Below are 19,073 nucleotides of genomic sequence, written 5' to 3'. Positions count from 1 at the left end.
CCTCTCCATTGAGAAGGCAAGAAATATGATACCCATTATACAAATGAAGTCATACAAAACATATTTTCTCATTAACCATCTTCTGGAAGAGAAAGAAAAATCTATGTTCTGTGTGCACTCTGAATCCGTCAGCTCTCTCTCTAAAGGTAGCCATCTAGCATTTTTCATCATGAATCCTTTGGAATTGTCTTGGATAATTTTCTTGATAATGGCCAAGTCTTTCACAGTTGATTTAAGCTCATCAGCATTGAGATATATTTCTGTTTGCCTTTTTAAAGCCTAAAGATGATGGTTGTTTTCTTTTGGGGCTTAGGACTTCGCTAGTCAAGGAAGTGCTGGGTGAAGAAGCTCCTCTCCCAGTTCAGGTCAGCACCTTCTCTGCAGCTTAGTCTTAGAGAATTGTTTGATGAGACACTTGAAGGTTAAATGACCTGCCCAAGGCCACACAGACAGCATGTGTCAGAGAGGGGCCTTGAAACGAGGTCTTCCTGATTCCAGAGCCCTCTCTGTTTACTATACTCCATTACAGTTAGCAGTTACTGAGAGAGTTGTGACACAGTGCAGCCTCCTGAGAATTCATCTCATCTCAGTTAAAAATCTCCTGCCAGTTTTTGGGAAGGTGATGCCTTGGGAAGGTCATTGTGAAGTTACATGGCCCTCTAGAAGGAGCTAACGGAAGTTCTTGTGCTTTCCCTACGGTCGCCCGCCCCCCATAGAAACAGGGGTGTCCAGTGGGGCACAGAGTCGGCAGAATGCTGCTTTCCAAGATACACAATCGACGCTAAGCTGCACTTTGGTCATCGCTTAGATGTCAGACTTGCCAGAAACACTTTTAAGTCCTGCCTTGTTTGCCGTCCTCTTTCCAAGGAAAGACAAAGCTTGTACAGGTGAGCAGGGATCCGTTTTTACGACTGTTTTTATATGGGCCCAAACAAAAAGGCCTTGTCAGGAGACATTATGTTTACCGGAAGGATCTCAGTGTTTCAACATAAAATCAGAAAAATACCCTCCTTGCACCAGGACCTATGCCAGTGTTGCTTCATCTCTTCAGACATTGTTTTCTGTTCCTTGGTTTGTACCATAGGTCGGCTTTTAGTGGTCAGCTATAGTACTTCCAGGACCCCATTCAGAGTTGTATGAGTTCTTGTCTTTGATGGAAGCATCTAAAAGAATTTAGTTACATGTGTGCTTGCTGAGCACTTAATTTTTTTTTTCTCCTAAGTGATAACCAGAATATAGCTTAATGTTAATTTGCATCCTGGGAAGTTATATTCTGTCCATTCTGTGTCATACTTTATGGAATTTCTATTTCTATCAAGTACAGATTATCAGAGTATAGGAAAACAATTTATAATTGTCAAGTTGAGAGCCATAATTGTATTACTTCTTAAGGTTATGTGAGCAGTAGTCTTGATCTTAATATTCTTTTTTCTTTCAGATGATATTAAAGTATCAGTAAATGATTTTATTATCAAGGCGATAGCTGTAACCCTTAAAGTAAGTAACAAAGCCCAGACACCTGGGATTTATCTGTTGGCTTCATTTCTGGGGAGCATGCTTTGTGTAACCCACATACAGTATACACACAGGTGTAATGAAGTTTGCCTTCATGAGGTTTGTTGGGGAGGGAGTTTGGAAGTCATAGTCACTATTTTCTTAAATGTCATAGCTTCAGGGAACCTGCCCCAAGGAGAAGGTGGTCCAGGCTCTTACAGGTAGTAGAGCTAGGGCTAGCAGCCTCCGTCCAGTGCTTTTTAGGCCATTTCAAACTCTCTCCCCATCGTCTACTTTTTTATAATGATGCTTATTTGTTATATTTATACTTGGAATTCTTTTTTGTTTGTTTCCCGAAGGAATACAGTCTATTATGTGGGTGTCTGTATGATCTTCCAAAAAACCTTGTTCTCTAAAAGTTCTTGAATACATATTAGTGTTTACTCTTCTTTTACCAGCAACATAAATCAATTACATTTGGAACCAACATATTTTAGTAGATGTTTCTTTCTATTTTGGTACTTTACAACACTATTTGTATTTTGTTAAAAGTACATTTTTTCCTGGAGCATTTTGAAAAGCTATTTAAAGACTAGAAATATCTCCTAAGAACTTGTAGATAGGCTTTTTTTTATTTAACCTGCCCCTAAATGCTTTTATCCATTATGAGGGAAATGATTACCACTCAAATTATCTAACAGAGCACACTGTAAATTAACTTCCTAGAATTGGAATATAATCATTCCTTAGCTAGTTCTGATGGGCATTAAAAAAAAAAAAAGGCCAATAAACCCTATTCCGTTTGCCCTTTAAAGTATTATTAATAGCACTGTGTAGAAAAGTGCTTCTTTACTTTTATGTCTTTTGGATATTTTGTACTTTAGAAGTAACTCCTTATATTGACACATGCTTATTTGTAGTCTCGTTTGCTTGGTTTCAAGCAATTTTAACTCTGCTTAAAGTTCCCGATATTGTAATAAATAGAGTTCTCAAAATAGATCTAAATGTAAGACAGTACAATTCTCTTACCACCCTCCCCCCAGAAAAAGAAATGAAGGTTTATAATTTAGGAACGTTTCTACGAAGATTTAACGACATAGTTCTTTTTTCTTATGTGTGGGTTTTAAACATGTAATTATGCCCTATGCTTGTGCTATAAATTATGAGATTATAATAAATAGTTGGGCCATGTAATTATTTTTCTACTTTCTTGCTTGATATTTTTATGCATAGTGGCGATATAAAAATGATCGCAAATTGATTTCTTATTTGCTCTTTGAACGACTTTAGACTTTAAACTCCTTTGATCTTTTTACCTAGGGCAGAAATAAGATTATATACTAACTTTGGTTTAAATAGCTTTTTACTAAACTATTATGTATTGGGGATTATTATAATCCTAAATAAAAGGTCATTTAGTGAGTCACTGGTGTAGCTAGGGGCAGAATTCAGGAATCATAATTTTAAACCAGTACATTACTGGCTATACATAAGGTGTTCAAGTTTATAATTATTTTCTAATTAAATTGTTTTCTAAAACTTAGGTTTGTAAATTATATTCTAGAGCTCAGTAGGGATATAATAACTTAAGGAAATCTTTATTTTTAAGATCTGTCTCTCCCTTTTCACATCTCTTTCTGTCTATCCTAAGCAGAAGTCCTCTTCCTTTCTGAAAATTTGTATACATGTGAAATCTGGTTAAAATAAACAGCACTGTTGGTCTTGAAGCTGAGAAGTCCCAAAGGCCGCCTCAAACCTAAGGAGCATGTGGTAGGGGTGGGTGCCATTTGCCCTGGTGAAGAGCATTGGACTTCCTGTCTTTGTGAGCATAAGCTGCTAGGAGTACTTCATTCACCCACATTTAACCTAAATAGGATCCTAAGATGTAGGGCTGGCAGGAATCTTTGAGATGATCTTGTCCATTTTATGCGTGACCTCTAGAACAGTGAACTGACTGGCTTAAGTCATCCAGAGCTGAAAATCAAGCCTTGAGTCAAGGGACTCCAGACCCATTGCTTTAGATGTGTGTTTGTGATGTGGGATGATTTTGTATGTGATTCTAAGGGTTAACAGTTCAGGGGATTGGGGGTGCTGGCAAACCTTTCAAAATATATTCCTTGGGGCAACTAGGTGGCGCAGTCAATAGAACGCTGGCTTTGGAATCAGGACTACCTGATTGCCGCCCGCCCCCCCCAAATAAAATAAAATACACTCCTTTATTTTAGTCCTGCTAATGTGTTTTAGAGCAATTCTGAAGAATCAAAGACTAATGAAATATGATGTCCTGTTACTATCCCAGGGCCATCAGATTGCATGAGGAGAGTATACAGAACAGAATGAACATGCCCAGTGCAGTAGCTTAGAAGCATCTCCTCCCTCCCTCTTTCCTTCCCGTCTACGCCCCCACTCCACCCTCATCCCTCCCCTGCCATTGAAGAAATGGAGTTTGTATCAAAGCAAGTTGGTTTGGACCTGAGACTCCCAGACTTCCAGTGCGTCCATGGAGAGACTTCAGAGCGTTTGTGAACTTGAATGGGGAAAAATGTAGGCAACAAAATGGTTTCTCCACACTGATAAAGGTGAAGAACCCCTGATTTAGACAGAATGTCCTGTTTCCATACTGTACTCTTTTAAAAACAGTTTTTCACATCACTGAAAAAAAAAAAGATAAAATGTATTACTAGGTGATGTTCCCATTCCCATTTCAGGGCTCCGTCAAAGAGAGCAGCATGTAGTCAGGGGTGATGCTTCTCCTACCACCAAAGCATTCTGCCAGATTTTGAAAATTATAGGATTTACAACAGTGACGTGGATTAATACTTTTAAAAGTCATTGTTTTCCTAGATGGTTTCCAACTGATACCTACCAACAGTATGTTTTTTTTTCCTTTTCTTTTCTTTTTTAAAGTTTTCTTTAGTTAAACTTTCACATTATCTATATTAATTCATTTTCATGGACTAGGGAGGCTTATTTTGCTTTCTGCGTCCTAAGTATGAGTTCTGCTTTATGGACATATAAAATTCATTTTCATAGCATAACTTTGCCATTTTATTCCAGTATTCTCCATCTTCCATTAAAAATGTGTTTTTTTGTTCTTACATATCTGCCTAGTTGGAGGAGGAGGTTAGTAAAAGTGTTATCCCCATTTTAAAGGAAATTTGAGTCTCAAAGATGACATGACCGGCCTCCAATCATACAGTTAGACAGTGAAAATGTCTCCGTTTTTCTTGTGTTCATCTAATGCACTTGTCGTTAAGTCAGGAGCCTCAGCCTGGCATGGCTAATTACCATGGAGAATGTTTTCATGCATTTTGGGTCTTTCGAGTCATTCACTGCTGTCAAACTTTACTCTGTTTAGTTTTCTTTTACTTCTGTCTTTCAGCAAATGCCAGATGTGAATGTGAGCTGGGATGGAGAGGGCCCAAAGCAGTTGTCCTCCATTGACATCTCAGTCGCGGTGGCAACAGACAGAGGTCTCATTACACCCATCTTAAAAGATGCTGCTGCCAAGGGAATACAGGAGATTGCTCTTTCTGTGAAGGTATGCCAGATGCTTTCTTGTTGCTCGATTCCATCAGCAGTGTTCTTCTGGGAATGTGTATTCAGTGCCTACCACCTTGGAGTATGAGTCCCTGCTGCTGGATACCCCTCTGTGAATCACAGCTTTCTAGAACTCAGGACGCTCGACTACAGAGAGAGCAAAAGTGTAGGGAGAAGGCCTGGACCGGGGAGCTTCCAGGGGAGGACCCCCCTTCCCCCCATGCTGACCAGTACCTCCACGTGTCTGGAGCCCTGAGCAATGAAGAACAGATTCCCGGTGTCCTGGTAGCTAGTGTGTGTCAGGTGGTGCCGTGGTGCTCAGGTGCCAAGGCCAGCCCTCTGTCCACCGCACCCCTGGCCGCCTCTGCCCAAATCCTTCTGCTGCTTCCTTTCAGACTCTTAGGTAGCTCCTGTTCCTCTTAGTCTGTTTTCATGGTAGTCAGGAAAAGATGAGATCATTCGCCTTTAAAGAAATTCCTTGTTAAGTCCATTTGATATATCTGATCAAATCATGTGACTAGTGCTCTTGCCTAAGGTGGGAAAACATGTTTCTGGTTTGTCTTTCTCTGTCCTAATTTTCAAGGACTATTTCAAGTCTAAACCCATCTCCTTTCATTTGAGGTTTTAGATCCAAATACTTTTGTTAAGCAACAAGTGTATATTTGTGATTTGTTTTGTTTGGCAATAATTCATGATGACATGTTGATAGTGGGAAGGGGAGATTAAGTTTAAAAAACTAACCTGTGGCTTCTTTTTGTTAATTAGTGAATATCTGTGGTATCCTGTTAATTCTGTTTATGATAAATTACAGTAAATTAAATTCCAGACCTTTTCAACCGTGATTGATAATTTTGCGCTCTTCCACACCTCCCAAAATTTGGCTGCTGAGTATTTGATGTCTGTCAGGTTGGTTGTGGACCAGCCTCCCTGCCCCTGTGTCTTGTGTCTGAGACACTGGGAAATGTGGAGCCAAGAATGTCACTAACTTTCAGTGCAAAGAAAATGGAAGCCTGGAGGAAACAGAGCTGTCGCCTTTCTGAAGGTGGGGTTTTCTTTTGTTCCCACCTTTTCAACATTTTAAGGCAACATGGAAAAATAAACTTGAAATGATGTCTGGGATTACATAGACTTAATAAAATTTAGAGCTAGAAGGTACTTTAGAGGTTGTCTGGTCCAGGCCCCTTGTTTTACAGATTAGGAAACAGAGGCCCAGAGAGATGAGTAACCAAGGTCATGGCGGCCGTGAATGACGAAGGTGGGATTGGAGTCGAGTCTCTAAGGTGGCTGCTGTTGTTCGCAACAACACATTTTGCATTCAAAAATAGGAAATTGCTTTGCTTATAAACAACACTGAAACATCATGGGAAATAATCATATACAGATTACTGGAACAGGGAGGCACTTTGGCATAATTAAGGTAATATTGGACTGGAAATTAAAAAATGTGAAGTGTCATCCTAGCTCTGCTAAAACAAAAGGAGAAAAAAAAACATCAGAAAGGAATGTTGCCCTTAGGCTGTTAAAGTCACTTTTTTAGTATGGGAAGTCTGCTGTGCTCTACTTGTTGTTTTTTTTTTTTCCTAATTGTGTTTAAATTAAGAGATGTATAGCACATCACGAAAAATTAACAACTTGACTTAATTAGCAAAATTGCATACATTTTGTGGACTGAATCTTCAGGTGACAATTGTAACTATCCAGAATATTTTTGGTGCTAATATTTTATTTTATTTTATTTTATTTTTGTTTTTTTTTAAGGCTCTGGCAAAGAAAGCAAGAGATGGAAAATTGTTACCAGAAGAATATCAAGGAGGGTCTTTTAGGTAAAGTGGAAACATTAATTGTAATCAATGTCAGCTAGACCTGAGACTTACACACTTGGTGTCAATTTGTTTTATTTATTTATGTAAACATCCTTATATTTCTCTATATTTAGGTGACAAAAGTATAGAAAGGAAACATTCTTCTGACTAGTTGGAATGTACCTTTCCAAGCCCCTAGTCACAAGAAAAAGGCAGCAAGGTGGCTCAGTGGATAGAGTGCCAGGCCTGGAGTCAGGAAGATTCATCTTCCTGAGTTCAAATCTGGCCTCAGAACATAGTAACTGTGTGACCGTCAGGAAGTCACTTCATCCTGTTTGCCTCAGTTTCCTCATTTGTCAAATGAGTTGGAGAAGGAAACGGCAAACCACTCCAGTATCTTTGCCAAGAAAATCCCAAATGGGGTCATGAGGAGTCAGACATAACTGAAACGACTGAACAGCACCAAAAGTTGCAAGAAAATTAGTAAAGAGATCATTAGTACTTATAAATGAATGTGCTCTTTAATGGGAACTGAACCTCTTGAAGTAACATATTTTTTGCTAAATATCTATGATTTTTTTTTTAAATCCAAATTCTGCAACGTACTGTTTTTATAAGAAATTAATACGCATACACATTAGGAACCAGTCGATCTTGTTTTCTTCAGTTCAGCAAGAATGTATTTAATTGTCTTCTCTGCTTGGTGCTGGGAGAGATAAAAAGTTCAGCTAAAACATGATCCTTTCCTGCTTGGAACTGAAAGACTATTAAGGAGTTACGTCAGGTGCAAATAATCTTAAAAGACTGGCAAACAATTCTGTGTGCTTATTTCTAATTGTGGCCTTACTTTGGAGAAAAATGTTAACACTTAAGTTTTTAAGGCCTTAATTTTGCCATTATCACTGAGTTCACAAAAACCATTATGTTTGTTTGAGTGTACGTTTCTAGGTATCTGAAATTAATGTTTACTTGAGGGTTCAATAGCACATTCTTGCTGTGTGGTCAGAAAGGTCATTTGCATGAGGATTTTCCCTCTCGATGCCTTTATGCCTTTTATTTTTCTCGTAGCGTTTCTAACTTGGGGATGTTTGGTATCGATGAGTTTCGAGCTGTGATTAATCCTCCTCAGTCCTGCATTTTGGCCGTGGGCCGATCCCGACCTCAGCTCAGACTCTCTGAAGATGACGAAGGGAACATCAGGCTGCAGCAGCATGACCTCGTGACCGTCTCCATGTCCAGTGACAGCCGAGTGGTGGACGATGAACTGGCTACCAAGTTTCTTGAACGTTTTAAAGCAAACCTAGAGAATCCTGCCCGGCTCTACTAGTCTCAAAATGACCAGCTAATGATGCAGGTTGTTACTAAAAAGAAAGGTGACGGTCTAAAAGGAAAACAATTTGAATGTTTAGTATAAAGTGGACAAAGTATTTAATTTATTTGAGGTGAAAGAATCTGGACTTTGTTGTCTTCATTTGTATGTTTTAAAGATAACCTATTTTAAAGACTAATCAAAGGAAGAGCACATCTAGTTATTTGGCTTCTTTTAAAACTACTTTGGTGCTGCATAAAAGGGTTCTACTTAACTAGATGTAACTTGAATTATATATTTAGAAGGGCATCCAGAGAATGTGGGAGAGCCTGAATATTCAAAAAAGAAAACATTAGAAGACCGAGGCTAACTTTTAACCTTGAAAGCAGGGCCAGTCTTGGTTGAGATGGCCCAGCGATTTGACAGCCGAGTTTCAGTTTTGCAAGGGCTGTTCTGGCAATATTCCTGAATGATTTAACACAGAGAGAAGCATTCTGGCTAAGGACAAATCACTAGGCAATTAGGGTTACATCTCTTGATGGATTATGGCCGCATTGTCAGGTCATTTCCGTATATAAAGCCATACCTTTCCCGAGGTGGTTTCTGTCAGTTTTATTGTTCTGTTGTTGACATTGATAACTGTGAGTTTCTTGAGAAAGGGGGGAAAAAGATATATTTCTACTAAGCAAAGACCAAAAAAGCGCACGATGTGTTTGGATGGAAAACCATAGCCAGAATACCTTTACCTTCTGGTAGAAACTTAGAAACAGTGGATGAATCTTAAAAAAGTGCTTACTCTGATGCTAAGTCGCCATATGTTAAAATAAACCATAATCTCTCACTCAAAGTTTTTTTAAAAGATTCTTTATTTTAAATACAAAATATTACTTTGTGTGTTTGAATTGTTCTTGACTTAATAAGCAATATATTTTTGGAAAATAAATGTGTGTATAAAATGGAGGTTAGAAGTTATTGGCATCATGAAACGGACTAAGCATTCTCCTTAAATGTACTGGGACAACATTCCTAGGTAGAAACGAAATGAAGAGGGCTCTCAGACTGTTTGTTTTTATAGATGAGTTTAACATTTGATAAGAATTATAAAACTGGAGGATTTTAACAAAACAGGACAGATTAGAAGAGTGAGGACTATGCCTGTTCTACTAAGTTATCAATATTAAGTCATTCACCATTTATGGCCAGATTTCATATACATCCCAGTAGTTGGACAAAATGACTCTTCCTTATAAGAAGAGTATAATTTAAATGAGTTACTGCAAGATTGTAACAAAGAAAAAAATCTCTAAAGATCTTACCTTGATAGGGATCCCAAAAAGAAACAGTTTGTAGCATATCTCTTATGATGTTTTACAGTACAGTAAGAGAGTTATAAAAATATCCATTCACTTAATAAGAATCTTAATGAGATCCTACCAAGTACTTAGATTCTAAGACTGATAGGACAGGGTCCCCGGCCCCCCGTACAGTGCATTTAGGGGGAGATGAGTACTCTTGTAAAAAGAATAAATTAAGACATTATAGAACATAAAGAGTGCACTAAAGAAAGGAAAGCACAAGATGCTTGGAAGCATGATTCTTCAGACATCTTTAATTTGTCAGAAACTGAAAATAACAGAATAGACAGTTTATGCTAATTGGATTAACTCATTACTTTCAAGACAGTTTTCAGTGAAATAATTTGTTTTTCCAGTTCTCAGGCCTGAATCATCTGGGATACCAGCCCTAAATCCTTAAGCACTGGCCTGGAACATGAGGAGAAGTCAGTTTTATTCTCTCATGAATTTGGTGACTTAGATAAGACACCTAACCCTGTTGTGCCTCAGTTTGCTCTTATGTGAAATAGAAAAAAATGCCATCTGCCCCTTATCGCCTTCTGATAGATATGAGAAGATGTGAAATGGCATATGTCAGGACCTATGTGAGTTACACCCGTGAGAGGCTTTATGTAATGTAGTTTTTAAGTACTGATTAGTGATCCACGTAAAGCGCTTAAGAGATAAAAACAGTTTCTGCCCTTTTAAAGCTTACACTCTACAATTTTTGGTCAGATTCAGATCACTAGTTCACACCCAATTCAAAATGTCATTGTCAATTTAGGTAGGTCTGCTGTTGTAGAGTGTTTTTGCAAAACAATGAGAATGAGCTCATTTTTGACATCAGATTTGATTCTGTCTTGAAAATGAACCATTCTTTTGAAAGATAGGTGGTGCTATGGATTAATATTCTGAAGAGCCTTGCGGACACCATCCATGGAAACATACCAGGCTTTTAAATCCTCAATTCAGATAGATTGTCCTCATCATGCTTTGCGATGTGGTGGACCTAAGCTTAGGTGAGGTGAAGAAATGGAAGGGCAAGGAGTTAACAGGTAAGAATTAACTACTTAAACATAGAACTGCTTGGGTAGAAAAGGATTCTCAAAAATACTACAAAGAATTTGTTTTGGAAATCTTTTAACTTGTGGGGGAAACAACCCCAACCTTTCAGTAAAGTTATTTTACTTGATTAAATATTGTTAGTCTTTTACAAGTTTCTAAATTTAGGATACAAGGTATGGCTAGATTTTCAGTGTCAAAAAGGTTATAGTCGATTAAAGGGATAAGCATTGTCATTATTAATGCCTATCTTAGCAACCTCGTTCACTTCCACACAATGCATAAAATGGACAAATATGCTGCTTTGTCAGACCCTAACTGAATAATGTATTTGACTGGTATGAATTGAAGCACAAATGTATATTCTTGATCTCGGTACTAGAGAATAAGGCTCTCAGTGGTAGTATATATGTGTGTGTGTGTGTGTATGACAGCAGAAGACAGCAGTAAAATATTAGCCCATTTGTAACTAGGTCATGATTCATTCAGCCTCACCTAAAATCAGGTCGGCCCCAGAACCAAAAACCAGTTCTTCACATGTCCCTTTGAACGGAGGTCTCCTTTGACACTGTACTGTTTAACTCCTGTAGGTTCAAGTATTGTCACTATGTAGACAAATCCAGCTCTGTGTATCTGCCCCTAGACTCTCTCCTGAGATCATCTGTTTCTTGGACATCTGAAACTTCATGTCCTGTAGGCATCTCAAAGTTAACACGTCCCAAACAACTTATCTTTTCCCCTAGACCTTTCCCTCGTAACAAATTTCCCTGTTACCATTGAGGCATATCAATCAACAAACATTTATTAAGCACCTACTACGTGCTATGTGCTGGAGATACAAAAAGGCAAAATACAGTTCCTGCCCTCAAGGATCTTACAGTATAATAGGGGAAACAACATGCAAACAAATACAGGCATACCTCAGAGATATCGTTTCAGACCACAGTAATAAGGTGAATATTTCAAAAAAGCAAGTCACAAGAATTTTTTGCTTTCCCAGCTAGGTGGTGCAGGTAATAGAGTGCTGGGCCTGACTCATCTTCCTGAGTTCGAGTCTGGCCTCAGACACTTACTAGCTGTGTGACACCGGGCAAGTCACTTCACTTTTTTTGCCTCAGTTTCCTCATCTGAAAAATGAGCTAAAGAAGGAAATGGCAAACCACTCCAGTATCTTTGTCAGGAAAACCTCAAATGGGGTCAAGAACAGTCAGACACGACTGAAATGACTGAACAATTACACTATATTGTAGTCTGTTAAGTGTGCAGTAGTATTGTTTAAAAAAAGATGTACCTGCCTGGTGGAGGGTCTTGCCTTGATGATGATGGCTGCTGACTGATCGGTGGTGGATGCCTAAGTTCGGATGTGGCTGTGTCTTACTTCTTGGAATGTGACAGCGATGAAGTTTATCACGTTGATTGACTCTTCCTTTTGAGGCCATTTTAGGGTTATTAACTGGCCTCAGTAGTGTTGTGCGTCTAGGGATAGGGAGGCCAGAGGAAAAGGAGAGAGACGGAAACGGCCGATGGCCAGGGCAGTTGGAGCACAACCAACATTTATTAGTTAAGTTCACCATCTTATATGGGCACAGTTCATGGCACCCCAGAACGATGAAAATAGAAACCTTAAAGATCGCTGATCATGGGGGCAGCTATGTGGCTCAGTGGATAGAGCACGGGCCCTCAGGTCAGGAGGACCTGAGTTCAAATCCGGCCTCAGACCAAACACTTGACACTTACTAGCTGTGTGACCCTGGGCAAGTCACTTAACCCCAATTGCCTAAACATTAAAAAAAAAAAAAGAAAAAGAGATCGCTGATCACAAATCACCATCACAGATAGAATAATGATGATAAAGTTTCAAATATTGTGAGAATTACCAAAACGTGACAGACATGATATGAGCTGTTGGAAGGAGGACGCTGATAGACTTGCTTGACACAGGGTTGCCTCAAATCTTCAATTTATAAAAAACACGATATCTGTGAAGCACAATAAAGCAAAGCGCAATTAAACAAGGTATGCCTGTCTGTGCACAGTAAACTGTTTAGAGGATAAATGGGAAGGAACAGAAAGAAGACACTAGAATGAAGAGGGAAGGGCGCCACCTTCATCTCGACCTTGATGTCATCCTCTATGTCTCATTCGCTCATGCCCCCCATATCCTGTCTGTTGCCAAGTCCTGTCCTGCCATCCCAGCATCACCTCTAGCTTAGACTATTGCTGTAGCCTGCTAGTTGGGCTGTCTTGCTTCAAATCTCCTCCCCTACTCCGATCCATCCTTCCCCTGCTGCCAAATTAACTTCCTAAAGCACAGGTGACTGTATCACCCCAGCCATCCACACTCAGAAAGCTGCAGCAGCTCCTTGTGAGCTCCAGGACCAAGGAACAAAATGCCCTGTTTGGCATTTAAAGCTCTTCATAGCCTCACCCGATCTTTTCAGTCTTCTTATAGTTAACTTCTTGACACGTATTCTGTGATACCCAAAGACCAGCCCTCTTCCTGTAACTCTCACCTGGCGCTGCTCCTGACTCCGTGCCTTTTCACGCTGTCCCCACCTCAGCCCATTGCCTTCCCTGGCTTCGGTCAAGATGCATCACAGACCCTGCCTTCCACCAGAGCCCTTGGCTGTCAGCCCTCCCCCCACCCCTCCCCCAGGTCCTTTCCTAAGATGGCCTTCCTGGGTATATCTTGTGTGTACACACTTAATGCATGTCGTCTCCACCATTAGAATGGAAACTCCTTCAGGATAGGGACTGTGTTTTGCCCTTCTTTGTGACACCATTGCTTGGCACAGTGCCTGGCACTAGCTTAATGATGCTTATTGACTCAATCTAATAAGATGACATTTACGAGGGATAAAATATAAAGTCCTGTCCTCGCCAGAAGATTGACCATCACATGATGATACCCGTTTGCTGCAGGAATGAATGACAGCTTATCTTAAGTACAGGAGAGAGGCATGTTTAGACAACTTCTCATGTGAACTGAGGGCTTTAGTGGATTGCAGATTCCGTATAAGTCAGCAAAGACTTGGCTGTTAAAAAAAAAATACAGAGAGAGAAAACTAGTGCAATATTAGGCAGCATTTAGAAAGTCACTGCCCAGAACAAGATGCCGGTTCTGCTCTAGGCTGCTCTGTGAAGATAACATTTGGAGTACTGTAGAATGGAATCTCCACGAGGGCGGGGACTATTTCATTTATATCTTTGTGGCTCTACTACCCAGCGCACTGGGCTCTTTAGAGGTCCGTCATCAATGCTTGTTGAATTGTGTTCCATTCTGTGTGCCCTGTTTTGAAAGGCCATTAAGAAGTTAGAGTAGGGGGCAACTAGGTGGCACAGTGGATAGAGTACCGGCCTTGGAGTCAGGAGGACCTGAGTTCAAATCTGGCTTCAGACACATAACACTTACTAGCTGTGTGACTCTGGGCAAGTCACTTAACTCCAATTGCTTCACAGAAGAAAAAAAAAAGAATACATAAAGCTGGTACAAAATCCTAGAAGCAGGTATTTGATTCTGACAAGCCAAGTAGGGTTTGGTTTGAATTATGAGAGAAGAAATGAATGTACCTGAAACTTATTCACTCCGTGTGGTGTATTACAGTCCTATGTATTACAAAGATACCGAGAACTAACCTTTTCACTGGTACAGTCATCAAGGGCCTTACGCTAATGACCTAATGACCTGCAGCTATGCCACAGATTTCTAACCCTTGGAGTATATGATGGGCTTCTGTTAACCAGAAGGACATGGTAGATGTAAGGACCACCATCCCAGGCCTAAGTGACCTGTGGTCCCCTTATGAGGGCATATTTTGATAGTTTTCAGGCCAGGAGAAGGACTGAAGTTGGGGTTTGTCCCCCTCTTTCCCTCTTTGTTCCTTGCTACCCCCCCATCAGAAGCCGGTGTGATGGGAAATTCCCTTTAAGTGGCAAGACTACAGCTAAACTTTGTGGCCTTGGCTGGGGATTTTCTCATTGTCTTACATGGTGATTTCCCCATACAAGGACATCGTGAGGAAAATATCTTTGAAGGCAGAACCTAGGGACAAGTGATAAGTGCCTGAGAGTTATGGGGTCAAAAAAAAAGAGGACTTGAAGCCTCACAAATTAGTTTGGGAATTGCTGATCTACCATCCTTGACCATGGATGACTGAGGGTGATGAGAAGCCTGGACAAAATGGCGTAAGAGGTTTGGATGGAGGGAAGTCTGAAGGAGAGAAGGCTTAGGGTGGGTCATAAGAAAATAAATATGGCACTTGGCATCTAGGTTGAAGTAGGATAGTAGATTAGTGAGTTCTGAATCAATTTGTGAGGCCCAAGTTAAATCTTTAATAGCAATTTTCTTTATTTCCTAAATTTAGTTGGTTGTATCAACTGGGATTAAGAATCCTTAACTAAAATTGTATGATAAATGCATTATGCTAGACGAGGAGGTGAAAGGAGGGGAGCTACAAAAATTAAATAAGATGTCATCCCAGTCCTCAGAATTCATAACTTAGTAGGTATATTTTGTCTAATAGATATAAACTAAGCACCTGTAGAGTTCCAAGGGCACAGGAATAATGATGACTACTATCTAATCAATGATTATTCCTGTGCTCTTGTACAAGGTGATTTATAAGGCTGCTTCCAGCACTAAATCTATGATCTTAAAGTCTGCATCCTCTGCACCTCTTGAACGAATGAAGCATTTATTAAACACTAAGTTCAAAACACTGCTAAGCATGGGGGATACAGATAGAAAAGTTAGGCAAGGTTTGGGGGCCTGAGCTGTCTCTATCAGGGTCTGAGGGTGATCAAGGTGGTGGTGGTCTCGCCCACTTTGCATCTGACTCCTCTTCACTCGCACAAACTCGAGCCTGACTCAGGAGCTCATCACCTCCTACCTGAACTTTAGATTGTGAGTGGGAGTTCCTGCTTCTGTTTTTTCCCTCTTCAGTTCTCCACAGAGCCATCAAAAGAGTCTCCTGGAAACACAGGGCTTATTTCCTATTACTCTCAGTCTTGCACTCTCCATTTTACTTTAGCTGACTTACTTAGGGGTTGTTCTCCATATTTGCCATTCCATCTCCACACTTGCCCAAGCTGCTTCCCCACGCCAGGATTGTTCTCCCTCTTTACCTCCACTGCTTAGAACTCTGAATGTGGCTTAGGGTGCAGCTCAGCTGCCACATCCTACAAAAGTAGAACCCCCCAGTTGTTAACGCTCTCTCCTTAAATTATGTCAGATTGACTTATGTACTTGCTTGTATTCTCTGGTACAACGTGAGGTCCTTGAGGGCAGAAATGACCTTCATTCTCCTTGTATCCCCAATAGCCAGTGCTTTAAATGCCTTTGGAGGCATTTAATAAATGCTTGTTAGGTTAGATTTAATTATTGAAGGAGGTAGCATTTGAACTGGGCCTTAAGGAATGGATGGGATTTTAAGAGATGCTGTCAAGAGGTTGGGAGGGACAAGGTCATGAGCAAAAACTTGGAGGTGGGACAATGCAGGATATATGTGAAAGGGATGATGACTAAACTGTGAGCGTAGTGGCAGTAGTGAGAGAAGGTGGGAAAGGGAGGGTGGGTTAGAAATTTAGAGGACTTGACTGTGCAGACTAAAGCATTTCAGTCCTGTGGAGCAGGCTAAGAGGTTCTGATGGAAGGAGTGGCAATCAGATCTGTGCCTAAGTAAGATACTTCTGGCTGTAGCATAAAGGAGGGCTGTGAAACCTGGGAAGACCCACAGCGAGGAGGTTGTTGAAATAGACTATGCTGATCATAAGAAGGGCCGTGCCATGGTGGCACCCGTTGGAGTAGACAGGGAAAAGGATGTGACTAATAACGCCAAACCCTACATTATTAACAGGAGGTCTCGAGGAAGACTTTGGCATGTTGTGAAGTTCCTCTGTGGAGGACGTAGACAGGAGTTGCCCAGGATAAGAAGGCCTGAATAGGCAGCGTCTGCACCTTTGGAGAATCACCCACATTGATAAAGTCACAGATCTGTTGAAATACTTGAGTATGTTGCCAGCAGAGGATGGTTTCTTTCTGTGTTACGAAGAACAGAAATGGTGTGAGGGCCCACTATAGTTGAGCAGATCTGAGAACGCTAGAATTCTAGAATGTGAGCTGTAAGGGGCTGTTTGCCCCACTCACTTCATAGAAGAAGAAACAGAGGCTGAAAACATGACTTTGTTGAGGTCACATGACTGGTAAATAATGTCAGTGGCCTGACACAGATCTGGGTGCCCTGAATTCAGTCTCAGTAGTCTTTGCACTACACCTGTGTGAAGGGCTTATATTTCCATCTATGGAGTAATAGTATGGATAGATCATTGCTTTAAAAAAAAAATCAAGGGATTTTGTGTTTACTGAAGGTAGCTATGTCATCCTGAAATGTTGGTGCAAGGTGTTCTAACTTGTACATGTGTATAAAAGGTCTTCAAAAAAAACAAAACAAAATACAATGCCACCACTAGTGGCTCAGCCTTCAGGTAGAAAACACCATACCGACTATTTCCCCTAGAGATAATTACTCCAAATCTTACCCAAATTAAGAAGAACCCAGTTGGAAAGCCAAAGATCCCCCTTTGCTGCAGCCAGTCAGAATCAAGTCACCAAGCATTTATTAAATGCCTACTGTATGCCAAGCCCAGTGCTAAGCATTAGAGATAGAAAGGCAAAATCAACAAGTCCAGGTTCTCCGGGAGCTCACAGTCTAAAGGGGCAAACAACATGCAAACAACCATGAACATATAAGAGACAGATAGATTATCTGAAGGTAATCTTTGAGAAAAGACACTAGAATTAAGGATTGGAAAAGGCTTTCTTCCATAAAGTGATATTTCAGCTGAGACCTGTAGGACCAAAAGGCAGAGATGAGGAAGAGGAGCATTACTGGGATGGGGGCATTCAGTAAAAATGCATGGGGCAGGGAGATGGAGAGTCTTGTATGAAGAACAGCAAGGAGGGCAGTGAAGGTGGGAAAGACTGGAGATGTGGGAAGGGGCCGAGTTCTGAAGAGCTTGAAAAGCCGGGGGATTTTGTATTTGATTCTGGAGTTAATAGGGAGCCAATGGAATTCATTGAGTAAAGGGATGACATGGTCAAACCTGTGTGTTAGGAAGATCTATTTGACAGCTGCATAGAGGTTAGATTGGGGTGGGGAGAGACTTGGGGCAGAGGGAATAACCAGAAGGCTATTGCAGTAGTCCAGGTGTGAGGTGATGAAGGCCTGCAGCATGGTGGTGGCAGTGTCAGAAGAAAGAAGGGAATGTATACAAGAGATATCAGGAAGGTGGAAATGATAGAATCGGACAACAGATTGGATATGGGGGGTGAAAGAGTGAGGAGTCAAGGAAGATGCCTAGGTTTTGAGCCTGGGTGGCTGGGAGGATGGTGGTGCCCTCAACAGTAAGAAAGAAGTTAGAAAGAGGGGAGGGTTTGTGCAGAAGAGATAATGAGTTCTGTTTTGGACATATTGAATTTAAGATTGCTGTGGGACATCAAGTTCTAGAAATCCAATAGGCAGTTGGAAATGCAAGACCGGATATCAGAAGAGAGGATGGGGTTGGAGAAATAGATCTAACAATCATCTGCGTTGATGTAATCATTTAATCTATGGAAACTTATGAGATCACTATGAAAAATAACAGAGAGGGAGAAAAGAAGAATGCCTAGGTTAGTGGACACCGAGTGGATGAGGATCCAGCAGAGGAGACTGAGAGAAGTGGTCAGACGGGCAGGAGGAGAACCCGGAGGGAAGAGTAGACAGAAGGGAGAATCCAAAAGGAGAAGGTAATCAACAGGGCCAAAGTCTTCAGACAGGTCAAGAGTAAGGACTGAGATGAGGCAACAAAGAAGTCCCGGGGAATGTTGGAGAGAGCAGTGCCGGCTGAATGGTGAGTTCAGAAGGCAATGTCCAAGAGCAGAAGGAGATGAAAGGAAATGGAGACGCCAATTGTAGAAGGCAGTTGCTCTAGGTAATTCTCTAAGACTGTGATGCATTGATAGGAGTTTCCTCACCCAAGAGTTTCCAATACTAGTGAAATCACAGCTCCAAACAAAACAAAAATCCCCAAACTTTCTAGATGGGTGACCACAGGCAAGTCAGATTGGAGCTCCAGATTCCTCTTGAAATGTGGGGACAATACCACTAGTAGTACTTACTGAACGTGTAACAAATGCTCTGAAAACCTCCAGGTACTGGTCAGTTATTCCTATTTACAACCTGAAGTCTCCAGAGGTAGAGTGGAATAGAATCAAGTATCCTCCGGGCTTGTCATTTATGATCTCTGTTTCCTCATCTTTAAAATGAGGGCTTCAGACAGATGCTCTCCAGAGGGCCTTACTGCTCTCAATCTAGAATCCCATCATCCTAACTGATGATTTCAGTGCCCAGACAGTTCAGCTAGGTGGTGCAGTAGATAGAGCACCAGGCCTCAAGTCAGGAAGACCTGAGTTCAAATCAAATCCAGCCTCAGATACTTTTTCTTCTCTTTTCTTTTCTTTTCTTTTCTTTTCTTTTCTTTTCTTTTCTTTTC

General features: G+C 40.7%; 1 protein-coding gene across 2 annotated transcripts in view; it reads left to right on the top strand.

Moving 5' to 3' along the window:
* PDHX (pyruvate dehydrogenase complex component X) overlaps positions 1 to 8,992 on the top strand; it is a 60,203-nt gene extending 51,211 nt beyond the window's left edge. For both annotated transcript variants that reach the window (XM_027837876.1, XM_027837877.1), the window contains 4 exons: positions 1,439 to 1,497; positions 4,877 to 5,035; positions 6,793 to 6,857; positions 7,905 to 8,992. In XM_027837876.1, coding sequence (XP_027693677.1) covers positions 1,439 to 1,497; positions 4,877 to 5,035; positions 6,793 to 6,857; positions 7,905 to 8,163 — 542 coding nt within the window. In that variant the 3' untranslated portion in view covers positions 8,164 to 8,992. The remainder of the gene's footprint in view (positions 1 to 1,438; positions 1,498 to 4,876; positions 5,036 to 6,792; positions 6,858 to 7,904) is intronic.
* The last annotated feature ends 10,081 nt before the right edge of the window (positions 8,993 to 19,073 follow it).

This window comes from Vombatus ursinus, unplaced genomic scaffold (assembly GCF_900497805.2).
Source record: "Vombatus ursinus unplaced genomic scaffold, bare-nosed wombat genome assembly UNPS02014822.1, whole genome shotgun sequence".
In the NCBI taxonomy this organism is placed as follows: domain Eukaryota; kingdom Metazoa; phylum Chordata; class Mammalia; order Diprotodontia; family Vombatidae; genus Vombatus; species Vombatus ursinus.
The sequence above is the reverse complement of the archived record's forward strand: the minus strand, read 5'-3'. Positions and strand labels throughout refer to the sequence as shown.